The sequence below is a fragment of the Pelodiscus sinensis genome, chromosome 1, assembly GCF_049634645.1.
Source record: "Pelodiscus sinensis isolate JC-2024 chromosome 1, ASM4963464v1, whole genome shotgun sequence".
Classification (NCBI taxonomy): Eukaryota; Metazoa; Chordata; order Testudines; family Trionychidae; genus Pelodiscus; species Pelodiscus sinensis.
In genome coordinates this window covers 241,495,729-241,512,150 of record NC_134711.1, presented here as the reverse complement: position 1 = coordinate 241,512,150, position 16,422 = coordinate 241,495,729, and the positions used below count along the sequence as shown (strand labels likewise).

General features: G+C 39.9%; 1 protein-coding gene across 1 annotated transcript in view; it reads left to right on the top strand.

Moving 5' to 3' along the window:
* Positions 1-16,422, top strand: part of LOC102452112 (TNF superfamily member 13b) — a 39,666-nt gene that overhangs the window by 18,391 nt on the left and 4,853 nt on the right. Inside the window, exons 3-4 of the mRNA XM_075918727.1 lie at positions 7,193-7,661; positions 7,755-7,860. Coding sequence (XP_075774842.1) covers positions 7,209-7,661; positions 7,755-7,860 — 559 coding nt within the window. The 5' untranslated portion in view covers positions 7,193-7,208. The remainder of the gene's footprint in view (positions 1-7,192; positions 7,662-7,754; positions 7,861-16,422) is intronic.

The following is a 16,422-nucleotide window of genomic DNA, read 5'->3' as shown; positions in this document are numbered from 1 at the left end:
TTCTGTCTTTGATAGCTGACCTCTCAGGCTATGCAGGCCCCCACAGAGACCTGTTACCTTCCAGGGCATAAAAATCAAATCATTGCCTTAAAAAAGATGATTTTATTAATGAAAACAAGAAGGCATACTTGATAAATCATACTTGGTTGTTAGGTGTTACAGAGCAACTAACAAAAAAATTAAAACAACAGAGAATATAGTATCTCTGGGTAGAGTTTAGATAGTGAAGGGGGTGGGAGGAGCACATGGATTTTACACAGAGAAGTTTTACTAAACAGACAAAACAAAAATACCCTGAGTGCGACTGAACATACATTCCTCTCTCCTCGTGTTCTGTGCTGATATATACTTCAAGGCCCAGTTCACTCCCCCGCCCAATATTCTTGTAGGCATGGTAGTTCAGATTACTGCATCTTGCTCCCTCCAGCCCTTAATTTAGAACTCACACAAAGAGAGCAGGCAGATATATATTCAGAATTTAAATTTTAGCACTGTATCCCATTGGATCTGTCTTCCTGCCAACACCCTTAGTTACCTGTGTTTAACTCTTTAGTCACTGAGTGCTGACTAGCACTCCTCCTATCCATCACAGATCACAACCCACTTTGGGATTTGAACACCACTGACCTACCATACAAATTTTGGTGAACAAAGGTTCCACACAATGGCATCCAAAGATTTGTTTTAACTTTTTTTAAAACGATGTGATTTAGTTTTATATTATCTGAATGTATCCCTTGGCTGTCTCTTAAGTATTTATACACTAGGGTGATGTCTACACTGCTCCCTCTTGTTCAAAAAAAATGCAAATGAGGCTAAGCGTGGAATATTGCTGTGCCTCATTTGCGTAATTAATGAAGCTCTGTTTTTGGCAAAAAACCCCTCTTGCGCAAAAACAGCACAAGTGGGGGCAGTGTAGACATAGTCTAGCAGATTAACCTGGCATTGCTTGGGTGTATAAAGGCATGCAAAGGCCCCATGAACGCACCTGGGAAGGGGAAAGGGGTGAGGGAATCCCCAGGCAAGAGAGGAGTAGGAGTGGAAATCGGGAATCCACACTGTATGGCTGTGTCTAGACTGGCAAGTTTTTCCGGAAAATCAGCCGCTTTTCCGGAAAAACTTGCCAGCTGTCTACACTGGCAGCTTGAATTTCCAGAAAAGCACTGACGATCTCATGTAAGATCGTCAGTGCTTTTCCTGAAATACTATGCTGCTCCCGTTCGGGCAAAAGTCTTTTTCCGAAAGACTTTTGCGTAAAAGGGCCAGTGTAGACAGCACGGTACTGTTTTCTGCAAAAAAAGCCCTGATTGCGAAAATGGCGATCGGGGCTTTTTTGCGGAAAAGCGCGTCTAGATTGGCCACGGAGGCTTTTCCGCAAAAAGTGCTTTTGCAGAAAAGCATCCTGCCAATCTAGACACGCTTTTCCAAAAATGCTTTTAACGGAAAACTTTTCTGTTAAAAGCATTTTCGGAAAATCATGCCAGTGTAGACATAGCCTATGGGTGAAGTGTAGTGGGAGAGGAAGGGAGGGAGGGAGGGAATCCCCAGGCCCTGAGAGGAGTGACATGGGGGGTGAAGGGCAGCCATAGGTCCCATGAGGAGGCAGGGAATCCTCACATTCTGGGTGAAGAGGCAAGGCAGGAAGGGAATCCTCACACCCCAAAAGGCCAAGAGGAGCAACTTAGGGAGGGGAATTCCCAGTCCTGAGTGGGGGAAGGAGAGCATGGCCTGGCCGTATGCAGAACTGCGCAGCGGGGCAGGAGGAAGAAGGAGGGTGTCCCTAGGTCCCATGAGGCGCTATATGGGTGGAGGGGACGAGAGGGACTCCCCAGTTACTAGGTGAAGCTGTGTGTTGAGGGGGAGGGAATACCTAGGCCCTGTGAGGAGGCATGGGTGGGGTGCAGGAGGAGGCAAATTGAATCCCCATGATCCAGAGGAAGTTGGTGAAAGGGGAAAATTGCTAGGCCCAATAAGAGCTTCACAGCAAGATGGGGGATCTCCATGTGTCTGTGTGGAGGGATGGGGGAGGAGGAGTATGCAGGTCCTTGTGTGTTGGGGGGGGGGATTGCCTGACCCCATAACAAGGTGGGAGAGTAATGCCTAGGCCCTGTAGCTGCAGCAGGGTGGGGAGAGGGAATCCTTACCCATAGAAGGTGGCCTGCCCAGCAGCATGCAGAGCCTCATCTGCAGCTGGTCAGTCTCAGTGCTCACTCTGCAATATCCCATCCTTGTTCGCTACCCCCAGTGATGAGTGTGAGGATCACATCCCTCCTCTCTGTCCCTTTCTTTCCATGTTGTGGAAAATAGCCCCATTCCCATCATTGCTCGTGTTCCTGGAACCCTCACTTTACTTTAAGTCAAGGTAAGAGAAAACTGCCTGCCAAATTTGGTGGCCTTAGCTGTTAGTGTGTAGGAGGAGTTATTGCACAGATGGACAGACAGACATCTCATTTATATTCCTCTGACCTTATTCATGAGACTTGTGGTCCTATACACTTTTTTAAAACTTCTTTGTATGAATTTATTTTTATTCCTTAAAAAGGAAGAATGCTTCTGTGGTTCTGGACTGGAACTCAAGAAATCAAAGGTTCAGTTCCTGGCTCAACTGCAGATTTCTTGTGGGACCTTGGGTATGTAACTCTGTCTCAGTTCCCCATTTGTTTAATGGTGATAGTGCTAGTATATTTTAGGTTAAAAGGACCCATTATGGTCATCTAATCTGACCTGCATAACACAGGCCAAAAAAACCTCACCTTGCAACTTAGAAAGAGAGCCAGTTCAAGGGATGGAGAATCTATTACATCCTCAAAGGTATGTCTAGACTACAAGCCTCTTTCAAAAGAGACTTTTTCAAAAGAGCTCTTTCGAAAAAGATCATCTAGACAGCCACAAGACTTTTGAAAAAGCGATCCACTTTTTTGAAAGAGAGCACCCAGGCAATCTGGATGATCTCTTGTGAAAAATCCCTGTTTGCATTCAACACCTTTTTTTGAAAGAGCTCTTTCAAAAAAAGGTGTTTTTCCTCGTAAAATCAGGGTTCGTGCTGTAGAAAAAACCGCCGCGTTCTTTCGATTTAATTTTGAAAGCACATGATGGCAGTCTAGACATAGGTGAAGTTTTTTCGAAAAAAGGCCACTTTTTTTGGAAAAGCTCTGTAGTCTAGACATAGCCCAAGTGAGTTGTTCTCAGAATTAATTACCCCCACTGTTTTAAATATGTACTTTTTTTTTCATTTGAATTTGTTTAGCTTACCCTTCCAACCATTGAATTTCATGCCTTTTTCAACCTATTTAGAGATCTCTTCCCAACTGAGGCAGTTATAAAGTATGATCAAGTCGCCACTTACCCTTATCTTAGATAAACTAATGAGCTAACTTAGTATCCTACTATAAGGCATATTTTCCAGATCTTGACTCATTCTTGTAAGTGCTTTTCTGAACCCTTTCAAATTTTTGAATTTTTTTTCTTCAAATGTGGAACTAGAACTTGGCACATAATTCCACTAAAGGTCTCGAGAACATTATACACACCAGCAATACTACTTCCCTATTCCTAGTTCATATGCACCTGCATATACATTTAAGGATTAATTTGCTCTTTCAGCTACAGCATAACACTGAGAACTCATGTTTTCCTGATTATTTGCTATGACGCTTCAGTCCTTTTCATAGTGCTTTCCAGGATGTAGTCCTCAGTCTGACCTACAATCTTTGTTACTATATGACTTTGCACTTAGTTGTCTTTTAAAATGCATGTTGTTCATATGAGCCCCCCCTTACTAAATGATCCAGATTAGTCTGTATCACTGATTTGTCCCCATGTTAATTTATCTTCCAATATTAGTGTTACCTTTACCAGCAATTATTTTATGTTTTTGTCCATATCATTATAAACATTGATTAGTGAGTCAAGAACTGATAGCTTTAAGAATCCATTAGAGACAACCTCATTGGATGATAATTTCCCATTTATAATTACTATTTGGGGGCTGTGTTAATCAAAGTTTAATCCATTAATATGATTTTATGTAGTGCTAACTTTATCAGAATGTCATGCAGGACAATACCAAATGCTTTATAGAAGTCATCACAGTTATTTTTTTAATCTAAACTTGTGATCTTATTGTAACCAATTGGACACAACCCCCTTCCCTCCTCTTCATTGGTATCTAGCTGACCAGGCATACTCCTCAGCTTTCCCCTTTTTCCTTGATCCTACCTCTCTTGAGGTATGTCTAAACTACACCCCTCAGGTGGCAGAAGGATGTAAATTAGACATATCGAAAGTGCAAATGAAGCGGGGATTTAAATATCCTGTGCTTTATTTGCATAATGGCGGTCGTCGCTTTTTTTCGAAATAGGAGGACAGAAATTGTTTCGAAATTTGACATAAATGCCCTGTTTTGAAAGATCCTGTACTCCTCAGCTGCATTTGCATTCCTCTCTCGAAAGAGGAATGCAGTGTAGACATACCCTGAGAGGGTACCCCCATTGGCGCTAGTAATTCTGCTTCTCATGAGGAGTCAGAGAAGTCGATGGGAGCTTGTGCTCCTGACAACCTCCCACTGTATGGATGTTGCCAAAACATGATTTAAGATACTTCAGCTCCAGCTATGTAATCAACGTGGCTGGAGTTGCGTATCGTAAGTTGACTTTCTCCTTTACTGTAGACCAGGCCTTAGAGTGAGAATGTGGGAGGACACAATATCTGATGTGTTCATTCATGGTGGTTTGCATGGCTGAAGGGAAGTACTGCAAGATTCTATTCTAACTTAATTAAGCAAAGGTTGGCAAGAGTGTACATTTCAGTAGAACCTTAATTATGAACATCTGCAGAATGGAGGTTGTTTGTAATTCTGAAGTATTCAAAACTGAAAATAACATCATTCTTTCAAGAGTTTACATCTGAACAAAGACTTAAAACACCTTTTAAATTTTATTATGCAGAAGAAAAATGCTGTTTTTCTTTTTAATGCATTAATAGTTTACTTTTAATATAGTACTGTATATGCCATTTTTTGGAGAGAAGGGGAGAGAAAGGAAGCTGTGATTGTGTAGTTCTGGTTCCAAATGAAGTGTGTGGCTGGCTGGTCAGTTCATAAAACTGGGGTTTGTAACTTGGAGGTTCTATTGTCATTAGATTTCCCCTAACCCCCATTTTAAGATCATCATAAAGTTCAGATGGATGCAGGGATTAATCAGGCCACAGGAAGAGATAAGCACATTGGATTACAAAATCAAATTAAGCAGACAGATTTAAATTCTGCAGATTATCTTTGCCTTCCAGAGTGAATGCATAGTAGAACAAGTTCTTCCAATTCATGGAAGTGTCTACATACTTCCTTTCTACCATTACCTTCATATCAATCTGTGATTAAACCCACATCCAAATGCTTGAGCTCTGCAGCACAATAAGTAAATTTATTAAATTGTAACAAAAAGTCACTCCCTCGATTGAGCCTGCAACTTCAGAATTGAAATGCTCTGTTACCTGTACTTGGATAACTTTCTGTTTTTAGAATATAGGATAATAATAAAATTCTGTCAGTTCATGTACTGACTGCGGCAGTTCCACCTCCCCCCATGTTTTATGAAAGTTACTTATTGAATATAAATATGTATAACTCAGAGATGCTTTGAACAAATGTTAATGTTACAGTCTACAAGATCTGTATCACCTATTTTGGTGCATGTATTATTCTTTGATATAAAGTTAGAAATATGAAGGATGAGACTGTTTACAGTTTTAAATGTGCTAATGAGAGCCAGTAATGATGCCCCCATCCCTAAAGTCTTAATGACTGGGTTATCAACCGAATGATTTGTAAACAGCCTTGTTTGTTCTTTAAGTCCAAAGGTGGTTGGATTAGTAAGACATGTGACCATACCACCTGGTACTGGGATTCCATTTTGACCAAGTAGTTTTCCATGGAAGAGGGAATGGATAAAGTCCCAGGGGAAAGTCTATTTAAGCAAAGAGAAGTCACCAGGTCAGAGTAAAAGAGTCCTAGACCTGAAGCTTATGTCTAGGAAATGAACAACTTTTTAGGGTAAGAGTCTGTTTGCAATAAGTTTTAATGTATTAGAACAAGCTATGTGGGTTTTTTTTATTTCAATTTTGTAACACTTTGATCTGTTTTCACTTGCAACCTCTTAAATGCTACTGTTTGTTCTTAATAAAAGCATGTTTATTATCAAGCCCAGTGTAAATAATTGTTACCTGGGGTAACAATGATCAGTATGCATATGCTTCTTTTATTAATAAAGGGGGCTTACCCGAATGACCTTTCACTGTATAAGAAGTTTACTCAGAGAAAGATGGATTTATTTGGCATTTTGGTCCTTTGTGAGGCTTGGTTCCCTGGGTACTGTGCCCTAAACTGCATCCTCCCAGAGATGAAGTGGTTGTGTCTGCATTGCTCTTCAAGGGAGTGGTAACCCCATTTCTGTGCCTTATCTAGGGGAGATTAGAAGATCTGGCCCAGCAAGACAGGGTGGTAGGGAGCCCCAGAAACCAAGAAGGTAGGTATCAACGATATGATCAGCACACTGGGAAACAGTTCCAAAGGGTCTTCTGCAAAAGTGGCGAGGAGTCCTGTGGCACCTTATAGACTAACGGAAGTGTTGGAGCATAAGCTTTCGTGGGCAAAGACCCACTTCGTCAGATGCATGTCTTTGCCCACGAAAGCTTATGCTCCAACACTTCCGTTAGTCTATAAGGTGCCACAGGACTCCTCGCCGCTTTTGCAGATTCAGACTAACATGGCTACCCCTCTGATACTTGACACCATGAAAGGGTCTTCCGTGACTGCACCCCACACACTGACATAAATGCCCTATTCTTGAGAACTACTTTATATTTCTGTTATTAGAGACCACTTTCTGTTAGGTTGCAAAAGGATACAGTTATTTACCAGGAAGTCTTACAGGTTTTCTGCACTGTTAGATAAGATTCAGACTACTGATAGTATATGTTTTAATTGTATCTGGATATGAAGATAACCGGAGAGAGTAATGGGCAAGATGCCATAAAAACATATATAGCTGAAAGTGAAATGAGGAAGGCAGATTAAGCAAGCAGCTGAAGAGGGAGAATAATAATTACCAAGATGCACAACAGAAAGAAGAAAGCTAAGGGAACCTGAATCTTAGACACTTACCCTGCTCATTAAACTTAATGTTTGTATCAACAGCTCCATATGACAGGAAATGACATGGACATTTTGGTCAAATAGTTTGGCTGCCCTTAGTTTCAGCCAGCAACTGGCAAAATGGATTAAATGGATTACCCCCTGGAAGGAGACAGAGCTGAATATTCCCTCTGGCTTTAGTAAGGAAAGAGCAGAGATGAAATCCGTGGACTGTGTGCATGTCATTCAACAGAAGGGCACCCTCTCCTTTCCTCCCGCTCTCACTGGTGCTGTTCCGGGCAGCAAAGGACTCCTCTCGATTACATTCCTGTGCCTTGCAGTGCTCCTGTCCTCTTCTCTTGCAGCAGTGTGTCTTTACCATGTTCTAACACTTCAAGCAGAACTAGCAACTCTCCGCAGCGAGCTGATCTACACAGTCCAGGCAAGGATCCCGCCACCCCAGCACCAGGATGAGCTTAAAGAGGGTGCCCTATCTTCTTCCTTGCAGTTATCAGCAGTCGCTGCTAGGCAGGTGAGTTACAATGGCCTTTGAGACCTACTCTTGGTTGTTAAAATGAGTCTTTGAAGCTGCTTTCCCCACGCTAACCTTTTTTGTCATTGTCAGGAAATCAGGCTCCCTGTTTTTGAGCCAGGTGAAGGTGATGCAGAGAGAGGCTGGAGTAGGGGCAGAAGCAGAGAGAGAAGGTCCGTTCTGCCTGCAGAAGAAATAGGTAAGTGACAAGGTGGGTAGGACTGCTGGAGGAAGATGTGTGGATACTGGAGAGACATGAGGATAGGTTTGAAAGGAGAGGAAAAAGGCAGAGCTTGACCTACGTTCTCAACTGGAAGAAATAGCAATTCAGTGTCCCCCATTGCTGTACACCACTGTTGTAGAGTTAATGGTGGTAACTCGAAACATAATGACCCAAATGGACTGTTAATCCTTTGCCTAATGCACTTTGAGCATTGAACTTTAGGCAGGTTTTTAGATATGATTCCAACTTGCTCCTCATAATTCAGTCATCTCTCCTTAGTGAATCAGTCCAGAGCAGTAAATTCACACGACTCTAAACTGTTCAGCAGGTTTTTTTCTTTAGATCCTAATAAAGTCACTTTTCTTGTAATAGTTACCAGTTTCCGCATGAAAGAGAGAAGTGGCGGAACAGCTTCACAGCTTTGTTTGGGGAAGTTTTAAGTTTTTACCGAGAACAGCTAATTTGGTACCTGTCAAAAGAGGCAGAAGAAGAAGAACCCACCAGACTAGTCACTTGCTCCAAATATTCCCCTTTAAAAATACAACTGCTTCTGTGTTGACAAGGTGATGTTTAGAAAAAGTTATATTAGAACTAACTCTCTCATGGCTTTAAGTCTATTTGAGGCTTCATGGAAAACTTTAGAAATTCTTGAGCAAAATGAGTTCTAATATTATGATTTTAATGGAATAGTTTTTCCCATTGGTGAAAGATTAAAGCTTTATTATGCTTTCAAGTTTATTCATGACCCATCAAATTAATAGGCATATAAGTGTATTGAGTGCTAACATTGTCCCTATAGTTCTCAGAGTTAGCACACTTTTTATTTGAATAGAGACCCTGTTTACCTCCCCGTATTACCTTAATTTAGCTAAAGGGGGTTTGTAAATTGATAAAATCAGTGCAATCCTCATGTGGATGCTCTCTTAAATTAGTTTGACTGGAAGTTGGTTTAATTTGATTCAGTAACTGATTTAATTAAATCAGGACAATTTGTATGTACATCAGCCCTAAGTCAGAATTTAAGCAATCAGCCAGAAACACATTTTAAATAAAATGGGATGTTTTGTGTAACTGAAATTTCATTTAGCAGGTTAAAGCCCAGATACTGTATATTCAATTACTTTCCCTTGAGTCCCCAAAAAGAAAATATTGTGTTTACTGAGGACCTAATCCAAAACCTGTGAATTCAATGGGATTTTTATAGTTGGCTTACTAGACTTTGGATCAGGTCTTCAGTTTAATAAAACCCTTAATCAAATTATTATTAGTCTTTCTTTGTATTACCATGGTCTCAGCCATAGACCAGGACCCCACTGTGCTAAGCTCTGTACAGAACAAAAGGACAGTCTATGCCCCCAAAGACCTTATAATCTAAGTATAAAACATGGGACAGCAGAGGGAGCCAGACAGATGGGGAACCCAGGAAATAATGTATTGCTCAGTGTGATAGGCTGTGATCTCAGCACACCAGCCACCAAATGCGTGTTCAGTTTTTTGGTATGCCTCATCCCAAAAGAGAGTTTTAGGGAAAATGTGAAGGATAATGACATCTCTTTGTGGATGTTTATTGGGAGACTCTCCAAACCATGAGGGGCTGAATGGGAGCAAGAGCAAGAAAGTGCTTGAGCACTGTTAGCCAATGAGAGGTGGGAGCTGATATTTTGATAACAAATGCAAAATGATGAGTAGAGTGGACATAGACTATGAAGGACCTTGAAAGTGAGGTCAAATTGCATATTTTTAATGCAATAGAGAAAGGGACAGCAGTGGAGAAACTACAAGAGGGATGAACTGGTCAAAGCAACAGGCTAGAAAAAATATCTTTGTAGCAGGATTCTGAATGGATCTGAGTGGGGCAGGACTGCATTTGTCAAGGCCTGAAAAAGGATCTTGCAGTAATCAAGCTGCAAGATGATGAAACAAGAGTTTTAGTGATGTGACTGGATAGGAACGCTGTATCTTAAGAGTACTATGCAGAACAAATCTGAAGTATAAGAAAACTTAGTGCTCTTTCTTCGGCCCCATCAAATTATCGCATGTCATCAGTCGCCCACAAGTATCCCCAATTTATCAGTCCTCACTTCTGGTTTCAAGTTAGCTTAAATAAAGATAACTTTTAATTGGCCTAATATGGAGAATAGAATCATAAAATGAAAACTGATTTAAAAGAAAAAATTATACTGAGTCAGTTATTGCTACAAATGTCACTAATGAGGCCCCACAATTTAGGTTACTGAGTATTGGTGAAGCAAATTGAAAACCTGGTATACTGCGTCCTTTTGTGGCTCCCAGGAATATTGTGTGCATTTTCCAGTCCCAAAGGTCTGCATAGTCTCCAGAAGGAACTACTTTGAAACAAATCTCTCTAGAAAGAGGTCAAAATGAGGCAGATGCTGAAATGAGACACATCTTAATAGGATTATCTCTCTTCTGTTTTGAATGCAATGTTGTGGTGACATCAGCTTGCCAGTGTTCACTAACAAACTCTATGTTCCTGGATCCAGTGTTTTGGCCCTGCAAGGTTCACAAACATCAATGCAGATAGGCTTATGGCAGAGGGGTGGGAATAACCAGAAAGGATGGTGGTGTTCATGGTGCTGAATCATCTCACATTTAGTCATGGCAAGGGGGTTACTGCAGATTCAGTCTTTAAGTCCTCCCACATTTTGGTGCCTCCCCAATCCTTATAGGTACTGAACCAAACTCTGGATTATGCATCATTCATTTTGAAGTCATAATCTTAAAGTGAAGCATGTGCTTACGTGCTTTACTAGTTCAAGGCCTTAAAGCAACTTAACAGTAAAATATTTTTATGAATATATTAGTTTCTAATGGTCTCACAATTTACTTTAGCTCATATGTGATCATTGCCCATTGTTCACTGATAACTATCTTGGTTTAACAAAATAGTTAATAGTTGATAGAAAATTTAATCTAAAATGTTGTGTTATTGACATATCTCTTCATTAGGCAGTAGATAAAACAGTATTTTAAATAAGAATCTAGTTTTGATAATATTTTGTTCAAACCTTTTTTTATTAATTTTAGATATAAAAAAACAAATGTCTGAAATGTATGTAACATCATTCATCCCATATACCCAATCCAGCAGTTGTGTGCATGGAATTCCTGTTTTAATTTTTTTTTTCATTTGCTGGAAGTTCTGCATGTTAAAATGGCCATACAGTAGGGTTTTGATTACCATGAAGAGAGAAACAAAAATGAGCACATCACAATTATGGTCTTTTAAAAGCTCATTTTGGAAGATGCTACTATTATTTTTTATAATATATAATCATCAGTGCTAGTACAACATGTACCTTTGGAAGTTAAAAGCTCAAATGGATTGTTTGTTTCTACCAACTGTTCCAAATATAGCCTTATGGTTATCACTCACAGATAGAACTATTGCTGCATTGAGTGGGAATTAATAGACAACTGCAAAGAGTACATATAATTAGAATCCAGACAGATAAATCATAAAACCATTTATGACAGCACTTTTTTTAAAGAGCAGTATCTATCTATCTTTCTGACAGAGGAAAATATAGAGTCTTCAGCACAACTGAAACTAACACTATATTAAACATCATGGTTACATTCATTCATTTTGTGCCAACATGTTTTCTGCTGGAGATACAGGAACCCGGATGTCCAGAAACAAGAATGTGGTTTTTGATTATCTGGGCCAAATTATTTATCTATATGTGCCAAGGTTTCATTCACATCCACTGTGTAGGCCTGAGTCTGATCTCCTTTCCACCAGTGTGACGCAAGAATAACTTTGATACCAGAGAAAAATAAGGGATATCAGAATCAAGGCTCCTGTAATTTTAAGCTTTGGTAAAGTGGTTTTTGTGTGTGTTTGTCGTGGTTGTTCCATGAACTAACAGCAAATATTTACTGTGGTATAAATATTTACTGAGAAGTCACAAAAGCACCTACAGGATGAACCTCTCTAATCCAGCACACTCTAGTCCAACAATATCCATGGTCCAGCATGATTTTAGCTAGACAGATGTCCACTTACCATGGGTGTAGCCACATTTCCCATGGTCCCATAAAGTTTGTTTGCAGTCATCAGTGTTGGCTCTCAATATTCTGTGCTGTTATTTAGCTCTAATTTATTCCTAAATGTCTTCTAAGACCCTAGTGAGCAGTGGAAATGTTGGTAATACTGCTAGACAATATTGACCTTCTGTGGTTTGGTAAATTCTCTGGTTTGGCACTGGTCAGGTCCTGAGGGTACTAGACTAGAGAGGTTCAAACTGTACTGACATTTCCATAACAAAAGTCTTGGCCTCCCTTTAGCCACAGAACATTTCCAACTCGTTCAAACATCAGTACAATAGCGTATTATATTATACAAGCCAGCAGTTTCACACCAGCTACTGTCAAGCTCCTTTTCTGTAGATGCCCATGTCCAGACTAAATAATTAACAGCATGCGAATTTCAGTGTTAGCTAACACTAGTTGCTACCTGTTGTCTGTTTCCTCTATTCCAGAACAGCCTTACCAGAAAAAAGACAGGTGGTAACAAATATGGTTTTAATTAGGCCACAGCTGTATTCACATATAATATCTGGGTACACTGGGTTCACAGCTTACTTTTTTCCACATACTCCTCATCTTGGTCCCTGCTGTCCCATAGCTGGGCCCTAGCCACTCTCTGCTTGTAGGAGCTATAAAAAGAAAGGGTTGGCTCCCCACCATTTGACACAGGAGCTCCAACCCCACTTTCTCAACTCTGATAAGGAATGACTTTTTCCTTTTCCCAACCAAATCCCTTCTATAGCATCTGCTAAGAGTTTTGTATGCTAAGTTGTGACATTATAACAAAAGCTACCATTTAGTCATGGGTATTTTTAATACAAAACGTGGACAAGTCATGGACCAGAAACAAAAATTCTCCACCTGTAACCTGTCTATCACTTGTACTATAAATGCCCCTGACTAAATCTTAGTTTGGGGGCTGCTGCTCTGGGCCTCTCTGGGGGGAGAGAGCTGCTGCCTTGTCTGGAGCCAGTGGCATCAGCTGCTGGGGATGCCCTCCAGGTGCACTGGGGACCGCTGCTGGGGGTCACTGAACTGTGGCTGCTCCCCTGGAATTGTTGCTCAGACAGTCCCCAGTCTGACTGTCAGAGCAGTAGCTGGTGCGGCAGGCTGTGGGGCCACTGGTATGGCTAACCCGGGGGCCAGCTGCCACGGAAGTCAGCAGTCAAAGGAAGTAATAGAATCCATCACTTCCATGACAGTCACTGTGTCCTAATTATAACCTAACCCTCTTGCTCTTCCTCACTGTTTTCCAGACCTGTTGTGGGGAAGGCGAAAAAACCCACCCTGCTGTGGTCAATCTTACCTTCCCATTCCACAAGAGAGAAAAGGGAGTGACTATCATAATGGCTATGTCTAGACTACAGGCTTCTTTTGGAAGAAGCTTTTCTGGAAGAGATCTCCTGAAAAAACTTCTTCCGAAAGAGAGCGTCCACCCTGCCAAAGTGCACCGAAAAAGCGATCTGCGTTTTCGAAAGATAAGGTCCACACTGAATGGACGTTATTTCACATTTAAGCTGCGATTACTATGGATGGAGTGGTCACCCGGGCACCTGTGCTTTTTCCTCTTTCCTCTTCTTTCCAAAGAACTCCCTCTCCCTGTCCACAGATGCCTTTTTCCAGAAGAGCTCCTTCGGAAAAAGGCTTCTTCCTCGTAGAAAGAGGTTTACCAATTTTGGAAAAACCACTCTGTTCTTTCGATTTTTGTTTCCGAAAGGACATGATTGCAATGTGGACATTTTTTTTCAGAAAAAACGGCTATTTTTCCAAAAAAAATCCTTTATAGTGTAGACATAGCCAATGTCCACAGCAGATTATAAGGATGCCCACTCTTTTTGCAGATGCTATGGAAAGGTGGGTGCAGTTCTCAAGAAGTTCTACTTCTTATCTGAGAAAGAAATGGAGTTTGTTTCTGCTGACAGTAGTGTAAGTCAAAGAGGAACCAACTCTTCCTCGACCACAGAGCATGAAGGGACTTAATCCAGGACATGCAGTTCAACATGAGAGATCCAATTTACTGCCTGGATGAACCAATATTATGCATATTATGTGAAATTATGGGCACTCCAAAATAGTTATTCAAAAGTAAGCTGTCCCTTTATAAAACAAAAACATTCTAAAGTGCAAATAATATGTGCATAAAATATTTGGGGTAAATTACATAGCAAATCACTTATTATGTGGAACACGCCACAGTAATGGTCACTCTATTAAGAGCAACGAATATTTTGGGAATATTCATTAGCTCTGCGTCACATTCCTAAATATAACTGAACTAACTGTCTTTATACAGGGTTTATGCTGTCTTTGCTAGTTTATATATCTAAATTATTTATAGTCCTAAATGCCAGATTAACCAGTTTTAAAAATATACATTTGAATTATACATGGCTATTCCATCATTCCCTTCTACAGATGAAAAATAAAGCAAGCAGCTCCTGGAAGAAAAATGGGAGGAAAGAAAGAAGACTCCACTTTGTGTGGAATTATACAGTATTAAGGCATGTTTCAGAAAGTCCACTGAAAATACATGAGGCCCATGCAAGAAAGGAGGGGTGTGTTGAAATCCTTTTAACATAGCATCTGTTCACAGATACCTAGCGAACTAATGCCAGTGTTTTCAAACTTGGGTTACCTAAGACATGCCTAAATTGTGTCCTAAAGTCGTGTTTAGGCATCTACATTAATAGTTTTTTTTCAAAGTTACTGAATGTTACCAAGTCTTTGACATTTGTGAATTCTCAGAGTTTTGCACCTCAGGCCACTTTTAATTAGTACCATGATTCCGCCATATGTACCTAACTTTAGGCATTCACGCTTTAAAATTTCTTCAAGAATTAACATATTGTAAGGTTAGGTCTCAACTTATAGGACACAGGTGACTGTAAATAAGGTTATGTAAAATCGTTGTGGGAGGGGATGTGATAATATTAATATAAAGTCTCTGATCATGTATAGATGTATACACTAAGCTAGTCTGCAGTCCCATGTGTAAAAAACATGTTGCAAAAGCAGCAGCTTGCACTAGACTGGCAGGGCAGCCCTTTCTGGTGTTTTGGAAAATAAGCATGCATTGCTCAGCTGGACAGGCCACATCCTTTTAAGTTCTGTCTGTGGTTTGTTAATGCATCTGAAGTCTGTAACTTCAGAAGTGTCTGTTTAGCTTAGGGAAGAGACATTACATTCTGACACTTGGTTTCTATAACATTTTCTCCTGGAGGTGTACAAGTTAGAAAAACTTACATTACGAGAAGAACAGCTCTTTTCTGAATGGGGTCCTAAAAGATTATCAAATGCTGCAGGTGCAATGTGTGCTGTTGTCATGAGGATGTAATCTGTTTTCCTTGGATAGTATAATACATTTTTAGATTACCTTACTGTCGTAATCATGGTGACATTATTAATTATTATATTTTAGAAAATGGCGTGACCCACAAAGTTGGAACAATGATCTGAATTTTCAGAATTTTGGGTGTTCAAACAAGGATTTTTTACTCATTCCAATTCACTATTATAGTTACTATTTGTTCATTTTGTGTTTGGCATTGCATTTTGAGTAAGCCGTAGCTCCTTTTTGAAATAGATTGACAATCAGTTCTTAGTGGAACTAACGTGTTGCTGAGGTCCTAGAGGAAATAGTTTTCTTCCTTATTTCCTGTTTTAACAAGTAGTAATCTTACTCCTTATGACCCTGATTCAGCAAAATATTTAAACAGCTGCTCAACTTTAAACATGTGAGTAGTCTCATTAAATATAGCAAAGCAAAGTATTTTGCTGGATTGTGACCTGTTGCTCCTACATTTCAAAAAGGTTTCAAAAAACTGCTGCTTTTCATAGTTCTGAAATAGACTTTGTTTTCTTGGATACTGCTGTGGTTTAATTTGTGTTTTTAAATAAGAGATTCAGATTGCTAATTAGCATTTGCTTTAGCACCAGTGAACAAAACTTTATAATCTGTTGTCTCTCCTTATAAAAGGTAAATGGTTATATTCCAAGAGATGTAATCATTATCATCTAGATGCACAAAAAGATTTAAACAAACAGATGGGTTTTCTGTAGTGGTTATAATTAGTAATACATTATGTTTGATAATATTCGGGTATTTTTATTATGAAAAAGTTTCTCAGATGATATCAAACATTTAAGTTATTACTGCTTTAATAATTACATGGTAGTGTCCTACAATGATGAGTAGTTTTGTGAGGTGGTAGTAATAAAAATACAAGGCCAAATCTTCAGCAGGTGCACATAAGCATAGTTCAATTAAAGCTAATGGAGTTAGGCTGATTCATACCAGTTGAGTATCTGGTCCTGTGTATTTTACACACACTCACACAAAAAATTGCTGCAAACATCACCAGAATTAGCAGCAAAAGAAGCAGGACCACACATCTGACACCAGATCTTGTCTCAGTCCTTTAAAAGAAAGTTACCTATTCAAGAAGTATCTGATTTTTCTGAAAGCTAGAAAGAAATGTGTAATCT